At 42.4% G+C, this 17,797-nt stretch overlaps 1 protein-coding gene across 1 annotated transcript in view; it reads right to left on the bottom strand.

The window, feature by feature from the left end:
* Positions 1-5,213: 5,213 nt before the first annotated feature.
* Positions 5,214-17,797, bottom strand: part of Slc25a43 (solute carrier family 25 member 43) — a 56,683-nt gene continuing 44,099 nt past the window's right edge. The window contains exons 4-5 of the mRNA XM_004672611.2: positions 6,984-7,118; positions 5,214-5,928 (exon numbers count right to left, since the gene is read on the bottom strand). Of these exons, the coding sequence (XP_004672668.1) occupies positions 5,728-5,928; positions 6,984-7,118 (336 nt within the window). The 3' untranslated portion in view covers positions 5,214-5,727. The remainder of the gene's footprint in view (positions 5,929-6,983; positions 7,119-17,797) is intronic.

Here is a 17,797-nt window from a genome sequence, read left to right as displayed (position 1 = left end):
AAAAATAAAAATATTTAAAAAAAAAACTCAGTTCAGGGCTGGGCATGGTGGTGCATGCCTTTAATCCCAGCACTCAGGAAGCTAAGATAGGAGGGTTGCTATGAGTTCGAGGCCAGCCTTGGACTGGTCAGCCTGGCCTAGAGTGAGACACTGTATTGAACCCCACCCCCCCAAAAATTAATTAAACTAATTGCAGGGGCTGGAAAGAAGGCTTAACAGTTAAGGAGCTTGCTGGTAAAGCCTGAAGGCCTGAGTTTGATTCTCCAGTACCCAAGTAAAGCCTGATACACTAAGTGGTGCATGTGTCTGGAGTTTGTTTGCAGCAGCAAGAGGCCCTGGCATGCCCATTCTCTCCCTCCCTCTCTGTCTCTCTCCTTGCAAATAAATAAATAAGTAAGTAAATAAATAATAACTCAATTCAGAGCCTGGTGCAGAGGCAAACACCTGTAATTTTTTTTTTCTTTTCAAAAATCTTTTTATTAGCAACTTCCATGATTATAAAAAATATCCCTTGGTAATGCTCTCCCTCTCCCCACTTTCTCTTTTGAAATTCCATTCTCCATCATATCCCCTCCCCCTCTCAATCAGTCTCTCTTTATTTTGATATCATGATCTTTTCCTCCTATTATGATGGTCTTCTGTAGGTAGTGTCAGGCACTATGAGGTCATGGATATCCAGGCCATTTTGTGTCTGGGGGGAGCACATTGTAAGGAGTCCTACCCTTCCTTTGGTTCTTACATTCTTTCTGCCACCTTTTCCACAATGGACCCTGAGCCTTGGAAATTGTGATAGAGATATTGCAGTATTGAGCACTCCTGTCACTTTTTTCCTGCACCGTGATGTGTTCTGAGTCATCCCAAGGTCACTGCCATCTGGAAAGAGAAGATTCTCTACCAAAAGTGAGAGTAGCATTAATATAAGGGTATGAACATTAAGAGAAATGCTTACTGGGCAGTTTTATAGGCATACTATATACATTTAGCCAGACAGCAGCAGATGTTTCACCCCTAGGGCTCATGACTACCCCTGTTTTAAGTTTTCAGTATCAGGGATGTATTCCCTCCCATGGAGCAGGCCTCCAGTCCAATTAGAGGGCAGTTGGTTTCCACCATGACAGATGTGCCACAATTGCACCCGTTGGCTCATTTGGCCTGGTTGGCCAAATAAAAGGCTTGCAGTGTCCACTGTTGAGTATCTTCACTGGTGGTATCTCTTTCTCCCATTGAACTGCATGGAGAACGGTTTCTTCCAGCTTTCTGTCAGCTCACACCTGTAATCTTGATACTTAGGTAGCACACACTTTTAATCCTAGCACTCAGCAAGTAAGAGAATCACTGTGAGTTTAAGACCAGGCTGGATTAGAGTGAGTTTCAGGTCAGCCTGGGCTAGAATGAGACTCTAATTAAAAAAAAAAAAAGATTGTAAGTTACTCCTGGGTGAAATTATTATTTTAAATGTTTATTTAGAGTGAGAAAGAGGGAGAGAGAGAGAGAGAGAAGAGAATGAGAATGGGTATTCCAGGGCCTCTAGCTAGCCACTGCAAATGAACTCCAGATGCATGTGCCAATTAATGCTTTATGTAGGTACTGGGCAATCAAACCTGGGTCCTTAGGCTTTTCAGACAAGTGCCTTAACCTCTGAGCCACCTCCAGCCCAAATTATTATTATTATTATTATTGTTTTATTTAAATTTATTTGAGAGAGACAGAGGAAAAAAAGAGGGAGAGAAGGGAGAGAGAGAGAGAGAGAGAGAGAGAGAGAGAGAGAGAGAGAGAGAGAGAGAGGGAGGAAGACAGATAGAGAGAGAGAGAGAGAAAGAGAGAGAGAGAATGGTCGTGTCAGGGCCTCTAGCTATTGAAAACAAACTCCAGATGCATGTGCCACCGTGTGCACCTGGCTTACGTGGGTCCTGGGGAATCAAAGCTCGGTCCTTTGGCTTTGCAGGCAAGTGCCTTAACTGCTAAGCCATTTCTCTAGTCCTATTATTTTTTTTAAAAATAACTATACTTAAGTACTTAGTTCTGTGGGAAGTACACTGGTAGCCATAAATCAGGAAGGCAGAACATTCCTTCACACATCCAAGTAAATAAAAATAGCTCTGCATTCATTGTATAAACAGAACTTGAGTTTTAGCACGTTGTTTTGAAACTACAAAACTGAGGCATATTTCCCTTACTGAAAAAAAATGAAAACTGCAGCACAGATAACACTGGTGCCAAGTAGGTATCTATTTGGTACCTGTGGAAGAATATATAGAAGATATATTATAATGTAAATAACCCGAGGCTGGGATTTTAGATTTTGTCAAAAATAGTTTTGAATCATTCAGCAATATATATATATTGGTTTTTCAAGGTAGGGTCTCACTCTGGTCCAGGCTGACCTGGAATTAACTATATAGTCTCAGGGTGGCCTTGTACTCATGGTGATCCTCCTACCTCTGCCTCCCGAGTGCTGAGATTAAAGGCGTGCACCACCATGCCTGGCAAATTCAGCAATATTTTTGCTTCAAGGGCAATAAAGACTAACCATCATGGACTCCTCACTGTGGACTCAGCATTTGCCAACCCCAAACCCTAGCTGATTGTGTTATAGATGTGTGTTAACTGCCATTCCTTGTAAAATACAATCTGTCACAGTAGTTGGAAGAGTGAATTATTTTGGTGTAAATAGGACAAGGTTCTGAGAGTTTAATGATTTTGATAGTTAGGTTTCTAACCATAGTTTTATAACTTTGATTAGTAATAAATGACCAACACAATATTTTTCTTTGAAAAATAAGTTTAAAAGGAAAACACAATTTCAACATTCTGCAAACATTAGTGCATATGAGGGAGGAAGAGAGAATGAATGTGTGAGTTAACAATATTAGATAGTAATACAATTTTTTTTTTGAGGTAAGGTCTCACTCTAGCCCAGGCTGACCTGGAATTCACTATGGAGTCTCAGGGTGGCCTTGAACTCACGGCAATCCTCCTACCTCTGCCTCCTGAGTGCTGGGATTAAAGGTGTGCGCCACCACGCCCAGCTTGATACATTTTTTTTTTGAGGTAGGGTCTCTCTGTAGCCCAGGCTGACATGGAAACTTACTATGCAGTCTCAGGATGGCCTTGAACTCACAGTTATCCTCCTACCTCTGCCTCCCAAGTGCTGGGATTAGAGGCACGTACTACCACACCTGGCTTTGTTTTTGATTTTTTAAAAATATTTTTATTTATAAGAGAGAGAGAGAGAGAGAGAGAGAGAGAGAGAGAGAGAGAGAGAGAAAGAGAGAGAGAGAGAAAATGAATGGGCATGCCAGGGCCTTAAGCAACTGCAAAGGATCTCCAGACACATGTACCACCTTGTGGATCTGGTTTATGTGGGTCCTGTGGAATTGAACCTGGATCCTTTAGCTTTGGAGACAAGTGCCTTAACTGCTAAGCCATCTCTCCAGCCCTGTTTTTGATTTATTTATTTTTTGAGATAGGGCCTTATTCTAGCTCAGGCTGACCTAGAATTCACTATGTAGTCTGAGGGTGGCCTTGAACTCACAGATATCCTCTTACCTCTGCCTCCTGAGTGATGGTATTAAAGGCATGTGCCACTGTGCCTGGCTTCTGTTTTTGATTTTTTATTTCTCTCTTGTTTTATTGAGACAGGGTGCTGATATGTATGGGCTGGCCCCTAACTCATAATCTTCTTGCCTTAGGTCTTAGGGCTAAGATTACAAATGTGAACCACTATATCTGACTATATATCAATGCATTTTAAAATACATAGTTTGGCACTAATCAAAAGGTACAATGACATAAATTTTACATGGAACCTCTCAAGTGGAACAGTTCTGAAGTTTGATTTTTTAAAATTTTTGTTTATTTTTATTTATTTATTTGAGAGCAACAGACAGAGAGAGAAAGAAGCAAATAGAGAGAGAGAGATAATGGGCACACCAGGGCCTCCAGCTACTGCAAATGAACTCCAGATGCGTGTGCCCCTTGTGCGTCTGACTAACATGGGTCCTGGGGAATCGAGCCTTGAACTGGGGTCCTTAGGCTTCACAGGCAAATACTTAACTGCTAAGCCATCTCTCCAGCCCTGAAGTTTGATTTTTTTTTAATGCGTTTGTGTATCCATACATGTTAATGTGTGTGTGGGTGTGTATGTGCATATGGATGCCAGAGGACAACCTCAATCTCAGAACAACCATCTATCTATCTTCTTTTTTATTTTGAGGCAAGGTAATTTATTGGACTGAAGCTAACAAATTAGGTTAGTCTGACCAGTGAGCTCCAGTCCCCTTGTCTCTTCCTCTCAAGCATTGGGATTAAGGCATGTGCCACCATGTGCAGCATTTTTACATGGCTACTGGGGATTGAACTCACGTCCTCATGCCGTCAAGGCAAGCACTAACTGAGCTATCTTTCCAGCTCTGAATGATTGTTTTAAAAAATCTATTATAGATTAGCCTAGATCGTTTTTTATTCTATGACATTTTAGAGGAGTCTGTGTGTCAAATGTTCCATTTAATCTTTTCTAAGCAACTAGGACATCTTGTGAAAATAATGTAAGATGACTAAATAATTTATTTTCACGGTTGGCTTGCAAAGCAAGTTAAAAAAGCAGCAAATCCAGGCCATTTGCATTGTACATGACTTCAGTCAGAAGGAGTGTGGGGGCAGAATTAAGAGGTCATGGTAGAAACTGCCTTCTTGAAACATAAGTTTCTAAGTCTGAGATGCTTTATAATAAAGAGTGATAGTACTAGGGCTATTCATAGTGGTGCATCCCTGCAATCCTAGCACACAGGAGGCTGAGGCAGTTAAGATTACATGTTTAAGGCCAGGCTGGGTTACATACATAGTGTGGTGGTTTGATTCAGGGTCCCCCATAAACCTAGGTGTTCTGAATGCTAGGTTCCCAGCTGATGGAGATTTGGGAATTAATGGCTCCTAGAGGCAGTGTATTGTTGGGGGTGGGCTTATGGGTATTATAGCCATTGTCCCCTTGCCAATATATGGCACTCTCCTGTTGCTATTGTCCACCTTATGTTGGCAAGGGGGTGATGTCCACTCTTTGCTCGTGCCATTTTCCCCTGCCATCATGGAGCTTCCCCTCCAGTCTTTAAGCCAAAATAAACCCTTTTTGCCCAAAAGCTGCTCTTGGTTGGGTGATTTCTGCCAGCAATGTGAATCTGACTGCAACACATTGCAAGATGGTTTGAAAACAAAACAAAACAAAACAAAACATTTTTATTTGGTTTTGACAAGATCTAATCTACACTGTGGCATGTGCTCTCAGAAGGCACCAAAGCTTAACTCTGTATGGGGAGGCCACAGGTCAAACTTAGTGAAACTTGGTCCATTCTGCATAGACTTGGCATGTCCCTGTGGCTGAGCCCATGACATGGTCTCTGCTCTGCCACTTCAATTACATATTGATTTGAAGCATTGTGTCCCTGGCCTTTTTCAGTGTGTTTCTCTTCAGAGGGTTAACTGTACTTTTTATTACTGCTAAACTTTGGTTGTAAAATCGGGTGGTATGCCACCATGATCGAGCAGTGTTGGAAAATGTGTCATGGCACAGGTGCTGATAGGGGCAATTTGGGGCTGAGGTGCTGGGTGGCCAAGTGGTTTCATTTCCAAAGGCAGCAGACGGGAGCACCCTCTCATTACTCTGTTACAAGGCCACATTGATCTGTGGTTGTTGCATGCCTTCAGCCAATGTGCTTCTAGTTCCGTTCCGATTTACAGAGTTGGTTTTTTAGACTTCAGCTTTCTAGTCTTGAAGAACTTCCTTATTTCCCGTAATTCTTGGGGCTTCAAACTCTGGTCCACCCCTGGGGTCAATTTATAGGTCAGAGGAGACAGGATGTAACCATTTTGGTAAAGAAAAATTCTCTTGCAGAACTCAAACATGCTAAACATAACTCCAAAATATGGAACTACCTGTTAAAATAGAAAGTGAAAATAATGTTAAACTCTCAAGAAGAAAACAGTTGGGTAAGGGTAAACTGAGATAATAGCTGTGGCAAACTGCATGGTACTTCTTTTTGGACTCAGAGAAAATGGCAAAAGGAAGGGCTGGCACAGTGTGGGTGGGAGAAGAGAGATGGCAGAGTCACTGAAGGGCATGCTGTGGGCTCTAGATGCTGACCTTGATTACAATGTGAGCTAGTGCAAGGCTCGCCCGGAATTCTTTTTTTTTTTTTTTAAATTTTTATTAACATTTTTCATGATTATAAAATATATCCCATGGTAATTCCCTCCCTCCCCACCCCCACACTTTCCCGTTTGAAATTCCATTCTCCATCATATTACCTCCCCATTACAATCATTGTAATTACATATATACAATATCAACCTATTAAGTATCCTCTTCCCTTCCTTTCTCCACCCTTTATGTCTCCTTTTCAACTTACTGGCCTCTGCTACTAAGTATTTTCATTCTCACGCAGAAGCCCAGTCATCTGTAGCTAGGATCCACATATGAGAGAGAACATGTGGCGCTTTCGCCCGGAATTCTTGACCTTAACTCTGGTTATGGGGGTCTATGGGAATATGATACTTGCCTTCATAATAGAAACACATGCATTTCTGCAGACAACTTTTGGGTGGGGGCTAGGTTCCCTTTAAGGATCAGTGAGCCCCCACATTAGAACTTCTACCAGGCGTACCTACCCTTTTGACATTCTAACACAATGTTGTCTTCCTCAAAGTTCATACTTGAGAACCATGTAATTGAGTCACAAAAAGTTCTTATAATGATGTAATTAAGTGGACAATTTTGTATTGGGCTGCATGCATTCCACGCCGTGGGTTGGACACACCTGCTTGAATTGCTCAGCTCCTCTAGGATGGAGTATAAGATGCATACCACTGCACAGGTCTCATCTCTTCAGTGGTGACAGCTGCTCAGTGCTATGCAAATTTTACTGAGGTGATAAAGAAAGGAGGTAGAATTGGAAGAGGCTGGGAAGCAGGCAACAGGTCACCCTTCTCACCTTTAGTAAGTTGGCTGTCAATCCATTCCAGAGCCCCAGTATCCCTTGAGCTTTTACTATCTGCCGGAAGCAGTCCAGTGCTCCTGAGAAATGGACATCTACTCCTCCACAGTAAGGAAGATAGGAACTCTGAGCCTAGTGGGAAATAGAAGGTGAGAGGTGATGATTGAAGGACCAGAGAGTAAATGTCCTAGTCAAAGTAGGCAGGGTTCCAGATCTAGGCTTTGGATGCTATGTGTCAAAATGGTAGCAGAAAATAGCTACTACAGCTGCCGTGAGTGGTGGCTCATGCCTTTAATCCAAGCACTTGGGAGGCTAAGGTAGGAGGATCACTGTGAGTTCAAGGCCAGCCTGAGACCACATAGTGAATTCCAGGAGAGCCTGGACTAGAGCAAGACCCTGCCTCAAGAAAGCAACAAAAACATGGCTACTACAGGCTTTATCTTGTTCCCTGGGCTTAGAATGAAATTTTCTTTTGGAGACAGGGTCTCACTTACATGTAGCTTATACTAGCCTGGAACTCATGATCTCTTGCCTCACCTTTTTTCTTTCTTTCTTTCTTTCTTTCTTTCTTTCTTTCTTTCTTTCTTTCTTTCTTTCTTTTTTTTTTTTTTTTGAGGTAGGGTCTCAAACTCATGGCTATCCTCCTACCTCTGCCTCCCAAGTGCTGAGATCAAAGGTGTGCACCACCACACTTGGCTTTTTTTTTCTTTTGGTGCTTTTTTCTTAAGATAGGGTCTTATGTATCTCAGGCAGGCCTCAAACTCACTATGTAGCTAAGGATGACTTTGAACTTCTGATCCTTCTGTCTCTACTTCCCAAGTGCTGGGATTTTGTGCCATGAGTACCATGCCTGGTGTTGTTACTTTCACATTGCTGGCAGAAAGCACCTGACCAAAAATAGCTGATGGGAAGGTTGTTTATTTTGGCTTATAGACTTAAGGGAAACTATGATGGCAGGGGAAAACGTGGCATGAGCAGAGGCTGGACATCATCACCTCTTGGCCAACATCAGGTGGACAACAGCAGCAAGAGAGTGTGCCAAACGCTGGCAAGGGTGAAACTGGGTATAACATCTATAAACCCGCCCCCAACAAATCTCCAGTAAAGCTCCAATTCCCAAACTGACATCAGCTGGGGATCAAGCATTCAGAACCCATGAGTTTATGGGGGAGATCTAGTTCAAACACTGCGCCTGGCTTATGTGATGCTGAAGACTGAATCCAGGACTTTCTGCATGCTAAGAAAGCTCTGTACCAACTGAACTACATCTGTACCCCTTGCCTCAGCTTCTTGAATTATAAGTGTGACCCACCATGCCTGGCTTAAAACGAACATTAGTATGCTGCAACACCGTGATACTCTGTTCTTATATATGGGGCTTATTTTTCTAAGAAGAAATTAGGCATTTGTGATAGACTTGATTTTGTACTTAACATTTCTTCCCACCTATATCCTCTGAACAGAGTTACTTACCCCAGTGCCTTTAACCTTTGTTAGTGCCCTTGTGCCTCATTGTCTTAACATCATCTCTCAGGAAGCTAAGAAATGGAAGATGCTTATTTTCCCATATCACATATGTCACATATGGAAGCAAGGCGATGGCAGCATCTTACTGTTGCTGCCCCTAGACTTTGACTCCTTCACTCTCATGCCAAAAATACTCATTTGGGGCTCATGTCACCCCATTCTAAATGCCCTTCTATCACCCTTCTACTTACCTCCTGGCTACCTTTCCCTATTTACTAGAGACATACTTGGTGGCTCAACTTTGTGTAGCCTCACTATCATGTTAGATAAGATTGTGTGTGTGTGTGTGTGTGTGTGTGTGTGTGTGTGTGTGTGTGTGTGTGTATCTCAGACTGGCCTTGAATTTGCTATGTAGCTGAGGATGTCCTTGAATTTCTGGTCCTCCTGTCTATACCTCCTGAGGGCTGGGATTATAGGCATGTGCCACTATGCCCAATTTACTTGGTACTAGGAATCAAACATTTTGTGAACACCAGGCAAGAACTCTACCAACTGAGGCCCCTTCCTTTTCATACTTGCAGCTCGTTTTTACCACCACCTGCAAATCCTTGTCCTTAGCTAATCCCAGTCCGACAACTTCCTGCTTGTTTCAAGATGTTGAAGATGCATCCATGTAAAGACAGCTGGAGGCTACAGAAAACTCATGCCCTCCAATTTCTGCAGCTTCTCAGACTGTATGGCACATTTTCGAGGTGTCCTATTTATTTTCTTACATAGGATCTTGGTATGTAGCCTAGGCTGACTTCAAACTCCTGATCCTCCTGCTACAGTTACCCCCCACCAATTGCTGAAATTATAGGCATCTCCCATATGTCTGGTACTAGAATATTTTTTGCACCTATGTGTGTGGTGTGCATGCATGAGTGTATGTGTATGTGTGTGAGCATAGGTGTTTGTGTGGGTGTGCATGTGTGTGGAGACCAGAGGTTGACATCTGTTGTCTTCCTCAGTAGTTATCTACATTATTATTTTAAAAATTTTTACCTTTTACATTTTTGACATTTTCATACATGTATACAACGCACTTTGATCTTATTCCCTCCAATTATCTTCTCTTATCCTTTTCTCTCTCCCATTAACATCTTTCTTCTTCCCCATTAATTTCCATCTTACTTTAATGGTTTTTTGAAACTTTTTATTTATTTGACAGCAACAGACAGAGAAAGAGGCAGATAGAAATAGAGAGAATGGGCACACCAGGGCCTCCAGCCACTGTAAACGAACTCGAGACGCGTGCACCCCCTTGTGCATCTGGCTAATGTGGGTCCTGGGGAATCAAGCCTCAAACCAGGGTCCTTAGGCTTCACAGGCAAGCACTTATTCACTAAGACATCTTTCCAACCCTTAATGTGTTTTTTTTAATCCATTGAGTTAAATTAGGGTTGCTTGTATGATCATGGGTAGAAGGTTTTTTTAAAAAAAATATTTTATTTATATTTATTTACTTGAGAGAAACAGAGTCAGACATAGGGAGAGAGCGAGGAGAGAGGAGCGAGGAGAGAGAGAGAGAGAGAGAACACACCAGGGCATCCAGCCATTGTAAACAAATTCCAGATGCATGTGCCATCTTGTGCATCTGGCTTATGTGGGTCCTGGGGAATCAAACCTAGGTCCTTTGGCTTTGCAGGCAAATGCCTTAACCACTGAGAAATCTCTCCAGCCCAGGTAAAGGGTTATTTACTGTGGAATGGACAACTTACCAGTGGCTATACTTGGTAGCGTGAACCTATCTCCCACTCTCCCAATAACCACCAGCTGCCATTAGGTATTCTGGAAATTCTGGGGTCTCATGGACCCTTCCCTCATTAATGTACACACTATTTTTTGAGACAGTCTCTTACTAAAACCAGAGCTCACCAATTAAGCTATATTAGCTAGACAGCAAGCCCTAGTAACATGGGCTTCAGATGAGCATTTTTGGCATAAGAGTGAAGGAGTCAGTCTGGCAGCAATAATAGGAAGCCAGAAGGATGCCTTCATCATCTTGCTTCCATATGTGACATCTGTGATATGAGAAGATAAGCAGCCCCCATTTGGTAGCTTCCCAAGAGATGATCAGTTAAGACAATGAAGCACAAGGGCATTAATAGAAGTCAAAGGCACAGAAGTAAGTGACCATGTTCAGAGGGCATAGGCGGGAAGGAATTGAGAGGGAGTGAGATAGTTTTGTTAGGTAGCTTAGAATGACTAGGCCTCTGTAAGTAAAAACCAGGAATGTCTTTGGGCCTATCCTGGCAGTCTCTCCACTTTGCTAGAGATCAAAGTATGATCTGACTTCTTATCTCTTCCCTAGTTCTATTTTTCCACAAACAACATAAGCCCTTCCTGGGAGGTAGGTCCAGATTCCTAGAATTTAAATCTATTCCTGACATTGTGGTTGGTCAAGCTCCCAGAACTTGGTGTCATGGCTAGCTTCTTCCTGAGACATCTCTAGCCCAGACCAGTCAGCTGTTTCTCTGGCTCACCTGAGTCAGAAGGTAAAACCCATTATAGAAAGGTTACCTTTACAAGGGGAGGACAACTTCTCTTGGAAGCCTGTTCATTAATCTTGAACCTCTAGATTCCAATGAGAGCTCCCCACCCATGACTCATCCCAGCAGAGCTGAGATGAGGAGAGAACCCTTTGACCCCTACTCCAACAAGGGCACTTTACTCCCCCCTTCACATGGCAGGAGCTCTTTGTACATTCTTTTCTTTCCTCTCTAACTCTCTTTTTATGTTTCTTCCAGGCCCACCATGTGGACTTTCAGACCACGTAGGTGTATCTATTTTCCTTCTCTTGATTTTGTACTTCTCTATATAAATATAATTTGGTAATTATCCTTCTTAGTCTTATTTTATCCAATTATTTGGTTTAAAGCAGACACAAACTAAGGGTCTGGGGTTCAAGGACTATCCTAGACTCCCTACAAACCATGTATCAGAATGCAAGTACAAAATCGAGTCCATTACAACCTCCAAAGTGTTGGTGTTACAGGCTTATGCCATTGTGCCTAACTTTTATTTTGGATGCTGGGGGATTCCAAAATCAGGTCCTCATTCTTTTTTTAAATATATTTTTATTTATTTATTTGACAGAGAAAGATGGGGGCGGGGGGGAGAGAGATAGACAGAGAGAGAGAATGGGCATGCCAGGGCCTCCAGCCACCACAAACGAACTCCAGATGTGTGTGCCCCCTTTGTGTATCTGGCTAACGTGGGTCCTGGGGACTCGAACCTGGGTCCTTTGGCCTTGCAAGCAAATGCCTTAACTGCTAAGCCATCCGTCCAGGCCAGGTCCTCATTCTTACACAGCAAGCAAGCACTTTATTAATAGAGCTATTGCCTAGTCTAAAATTTCCAGTTTCCTTTCACCACCTTCTTCCACCTCCTCTTCTTCTATTATTATTATTTATTATTTATTAATTATTTATTTTTTCAAGGTAGAGTCTCATTTTATCCCAAGCTGACCTGGGACTTAACTCTGTAGCCCAGGCTGGCCTTGAACACTTGGCAATACTCCTACCTCTGCCTCCCAGGTGCTGGGGTTAAGGGCATGTGCCACCATGCCTGGCCCTACTTTCACAATTATGACTGCTTTACTAAGTCTTGCCACACCTATTTCCTTCCTAGCCAGATTACTTGGCTTCCCCCTTTCATGGAAAAAACAGGGTTAACACAAAGGCTTCCATTTTTGCTTCTTTTCATGTCTTTCCTTCCCATGGGTTCCATGAGTGTCACACCTTGAGTTCTCTTAGGCACCTTTCCCCTTTAGAAGTGAATTAAATCAGGTTGTACCCATCTCAAAAACAACTTCTTTCAGTCCTGTCTTTCAGACATTGCTCAATCTCTCACCCACACGAAAAGTTAGATGATCTTATTTTGATGTAGAGATCTAGGAGTTGAATAGATACAGAGATTTGATTGACTGCCTCCACAATCAAGACACAGAACTATTCTATGAGACCCCAAATTCTCCTGTACTGCCCCTTTGTAGTCAAGGCTTCAGGGACGCCCACACCCTGGCAACATGTATATCCTGACAGTTTTATCTTTTGAGGATGTCATATAAATGGAAGCATACCCTTTTGAAACTAGCTTTTTATTTTCACTCAAAATAGTGCCTCCAAGATTTACCAATATTACCAATATTGTGTGTACAGCAACAGCTTCTTCTTTTTTTTTTTTTTAAATTTTTTTTAATTTATTTATTTGAGAGCGACAGACACAGAGAGAAAGACAGATAGAGGGAGAGAGAGAGAATGGGCGCGCCAGGGCTTCCAGCCTCTGCAAACGAACTCCAGACGCGTGCGCCCCCTTGTGCATCTGGCTAACGTGGGACCTAGGGAACCGAGCCTCGAACAGGGGTCCTTAGGCTTCACAGGCAAGCGCTTAACAGCTAAGCCATCTCTCCAGCCCAACAGCTTCTTCTTATGGCTGACTAGTGTTCCTTTTTGAGGCTCTAGTGTAGTTTGCTATGCATTCAACTGTCTAAGAACATCTCATTGTCATCTTATTTATGCTTTTTGAAATAGTCATGTGGCTGATTCTACTGCCTTCACATATATGCCTTACCATTTGACATCCATCTCCTCTACATAACTGCATCTTGCCAGGCTTATATCTTTTCCTTGCTCTTATTTTTTTTCCCAGAACAATCACCACATTATAGTATTTGGTGTTATTTATTGCATTTAAAAAGTTTTAAAATAGGGCTGGAGAGATGGCTTAGCGGTTAAGCGCTCGCCTGTGATGCCTAAGGACCCTGGTTCGAGGCTCGGTTCCCCAGGTCCCACGTTAGCCAGATGCACAAGGGGGCGCACGCGTCTGGAGTTCGTTTGCAGAGGCTGGAAGCCCTGGCGCGCCCATTCTCTCTCTCTCCCTCTATCTGTCTTTCTCTCTGTGTCTGTTGCTCTCAAATAAAAAAAAAAATTAAAAAAAAAAGTTTTAAAATATATTTTATTTATTTATTTAAGAGAGAGGAAGAGGCAGATAGAGAGAGAATGGGTGCACCAGATCCTCCAGCCACTACAAAGGAACTCCAGATACATACACCACCTTGTGCATGTGGCTTACATGGGTATTGGGAAATCAAATTTGGGTCCTTAGCCTTCTCAGGCAAGCACCTTAAATGCCTAGCCATCTCTCCAGCCCTATTTATTGCATTTTAAGAGTTGTTTTCCTCTCCACCCAACTAGAATTTTAGCTGTGTAGAAAGGGGATTTTTTCTGTTTGGCTTCCCAGTAAAGTATTTTCAGCACCCATACTCCATATTCAATAAGCATTAATACGTACAATGGATAGTGGCCTCCTAATTACCAAATCCAATGGATAGCTTTTACTTATTTTCCTTCTCCTCATTTTGGTTGAAACAGGGCCAGGATCTCACTCTGTAGCCCAGGCTAACCTAGAACTTATGGGCCATCCTGTCATAGCTGCCCAAATATATAAGCCACCATCCTAGCCTTTTTGATCATTTTCTATTTCTTTTTCTTTCTTTTTCCTTCCTCGTTCACTTCTTTTCTTTCTTTTCCTTTCCTTTCCCTTCCTCCTTTCCTTTCCAGTACTTCTCTGTCTTCCTGAACTTTATCCTCTCTAGGGAATTCTATTACAGGTATGGCTTTAAACACTGTCTATACGCAGGTGACTTCCAAATCTTCAATCTTTTTTTAAAATTTTTTTTGTTTATCTTTATTTATTTATTTGAGAGCAACAGGCAGAAAGGGAGGGAGAGAGAGAGAGAGAGAGAGACACAGAGAGAGAATGGGCACACCAGGGCTTCCAGCCACTGCAAACGAACTCCAGATGTGAGCGCCCCCTTGTGCATCTGGCTGACGTGGGTCCTGGGGAATTGAGCCTTGAACCAGGGTCCTCAGGCTTCACAGGCAAGTGCTTAACCACTAAGCCATCTCTCCAGCCCCCAAATCTTCAATCTTGACTCTCCCCTACCTAGCTCTAAACCAAGCATCCAGCTGCCTACTAGACACCTACACCTGGATAACAAACAAGTACTTAATACTTGGTACACCTAGAGCCCATTGTATCTTCCTACTGAGTCACATGCTCTTTCTTTTTGTGGGGCAAGTCCTCTTTTCCTGAGCTCACTCAACTATCTTTTTACTTCTATCTCACTCTTCCAAACCAGAAACTCAAGTCCTATCAGTCTTTTAAACATAGTAGTTCTCAGCTCCATCCCCTTCTCTACATCCTCAATGCTAACACCTCCCGCCCCAGGTCCTGCTGTTTTCATCTGGTGAATGTATTTTTGAAACTATCTCTTACTGGCATTTTGGGTGTACTCTTGTCTTTTTCAATTCATACTTCACACTGCAGTCAGAATGAACTTCTGAGATTTCAGTCTGGACTACTGTTTTTGCTGACTTAGAATAGCATAGGAAGCCCTTCAGGGAGACTATTCCACAATAAAAGTATCATTCACCTCAGCTATACTAACTTTTTTTCTTAACTCTTTTCTTGTACTTCTGTTAGCTCCCATGACCCCTCTGAAGACTTCATTTATTCAAATATTTAAATGTTGAGGGTACAGCTGAGAAGTTACTGTAAGTGGCAGTAGAGACTCAGAAAGAGATGCAGCTCAATATTGGCAGTGTTGTGTCTGGAGAGTTCTGTTCAGAGTTCTACTCAGCTGAGGCTGGAGCTTGGCCTACACCATAGAAGAGACTCTTAGGATGAGTCTGTATGAAGCAAAAGTTGGGGTTTTTAAAGTGGTGGCTATTAATGAAAGGACAGAAGTTATACCCAAGAATAGGATTCTCAAAACAGAGTCTCATTGCTGAGATTTTGGATAGATTGCTTTATAGGCAAACTTTAATGGAGGAGAGAATTATTCATGAATTGAAGTAAGGGAAAAGGTGGGGGATTCCAAGGATGGGTTGGAATTTTCCTGAAACAGTATTTACTTCCCCTTTTTGGTCTTACATGGATGGGGGTTTCCCTAATGTGGCATGACAACAGATAGATGACAGAAGTTGGTAGTTTTGCAAGGCTAATGATATGGAGATATAATTATAATGAAGCAAAATACAGTAAGCCATCATCCTGTCATCCATGTTGGTTGCTTCTGGTTTGGGGTGCTCCTGCTGGGATGCTACAGCTCTATAATTCTATCAGCCTCTAGCCACCTTGCAATTTGCCTCTTTTTTGCCTTTTCTATGTAGCCTGTGCTAAATACAGCACATGCTCGTGGGAGGCTTTGGGTTTGATCCCCATCACTCATCACTGCACGGTACACACACACACACACACACACACACACACACACACACACACACACACAGGCAGAGAGAGAGAGAGATAGGGAGAGAGAGGGAGGGAGGGAGGGAGAGAGAGAGAGAGATAGGGAGAGAGAGGGAGGGAGGGAGAGAGAGAGAGGGAGGGAGAGAGAGAGAGAGAGATAGGGAGAGAGAGGGAGGGAGGGAGAGAGAGAGAGAGAGAGAGAGAGAGAGAGAGAGAGAGAGAGAGAGAACTTACTCAAGATACTGGAGTTAACCAAAGAGATTCAAGGATTCAAGTCCCTGTGAACCTGATATGCTATTAGGAGATAGTTCAGAAGGGATTGTGGGACCCCATTCTCTTTACTCTTTTGCTTCCTAACCATGGGTAAGTGGCTCTGATCTGCCATGAATTGTTGTACCTCCAAAGGCCCCAAAGTGATGGGACTAACTGACCATGGACTAGAACCTCCAAAAACTCTGAAACAAAACAAATCTTTTCACTTTGTAAGTTTATTGGTTCAGATATTCTGTTAGAGTAACCGAAAGCTGACTAACACAACTGTGTAATCTGTGAAGACTGGGTCTTATTTCTGTATCTCTAACTAGCAAGTAATACATGGCTAGTGTTCAATACATGGCTTGTCAAATGAATGAGTGTTCATAAAACACTTGGGGGGAGGCAAGCTGGAATTTTTAAAGCATTCTGACATAATTGCATGTATGAATTATAAAGTTTACATGTCAAGAAAATAAGTTCCAAAATTCATATTTCATTTCTTTTCTCATATCATTTCTCTCTTCATAACACTTTGTAGATCTATCTTTGCAGATAGCTATATCTTAGTTTACTATATAAAATAATCACGTATATAGTCCATAGTAACATTACTACTACCACTAACAATAAATGTGTCTATTACATTTGAAGAGACTGAGATTCAAGAACAGGTTAAGTGATTTAGCCAAAGGCATACAGCTAGTTACTAACACATTTTATTCTTTTTTTTTTTGTTGTTCTTCAGGTCAGGCTGACCTGGAACTTACTCTGTAGCCTCAGGCTAGCTTTGAACTTTTGAACTCCTTCTACCTTAGCCTGTTAAATGCTAGGACAAAAGATATGTATCACCACATCCAGCCTTTAAATTTGATTTTCTTAAACCCTCTTTCCAAGAGATTGTGGAATCACTAATGGCAGGGACCATGTTTTACTTCGCTTCTCTTTGTTAGCTTGCATAAAAAAACACAGAATATATAAACACATTATAATCAGGGTGTAGCTAACTACTCAGTTGTAATGATGTCTAGATATCTGATGTGTGTTACTTTTAGTCATTGAAACCTGGCTCTGTTTTTGTAGTGCCAGGGATGAAACTCAGGACCACATCCATACCAGCAAGTGCTTTCCCATTACTTTGCTTGTTTTTATTTATTTTCATATGTATGTGTGCATATGTGAATTTTGCATGTGTATGCAGTATTTTTGGGTGTGTGTGCACGTGTGCATGTGGAGGTCAGAGGTTGACATTGGGGGGCAGTCTTCCTCAATGGCTCTTCTCTTAGTTTATTAGGGCAGGGTTTTCCACTCGACTCTGGGACTCGCTGATTCAACTAATCTCACTAGCTAGCTTGCCGCAGGGATCCTCTGTCTCTACCTCCCAATTGCTAGGAATACAGAAAGGCCACCAAGCCGTCCTGGCATTTACACAGGTCCTGGGTCTCTGAACTCAGGTCCTCATGCTTACGCTATTTACTTCACTTCATTAATGAAAACCCAAGACCTCAAGTGGAAGACTGAATTAACTAAAGCCCCAGTTTGTGTGAGGCAGAGGACTATAGAAATCACATATTTTGCCTCCTGGACTCCAGGATCCTTTCACCATGGCTCCCTGGTCTTGGTTCCTAGGCTCTAAGGCTCAAAACTATATCTTGTGCTATACTTGAAAGTTACTTAACTGGTATTCTGGCAGGATGCCTCACTCTACCACTTGTTGCTAGCCAGCCCTGTAAGGACACTGGTCATCTTCCCCAAATTGTATATTAGTTTCTTTCTGACCCACCCACTAGGAGGAT

This window comes from Jaculus jaculus, chromosome X (assembly GCF_020740685.1).
Source record: "Jaculus jaculus isolate mJacJac1 chromosome X, mJacJac1.mat.Y.cur, whole genome shotgun sequence".
Taxonomy (NCBI): Eukaryota; Metazoa; Chordata; class Mammalia; order Rodentia; family Dipodidae; genus Jaculus; species Jaculus jaculus.
Note: the sequence above shows the minus strand (reverse complement) of the source record. Positions and strands in the feature narration are given on the sequence as shown.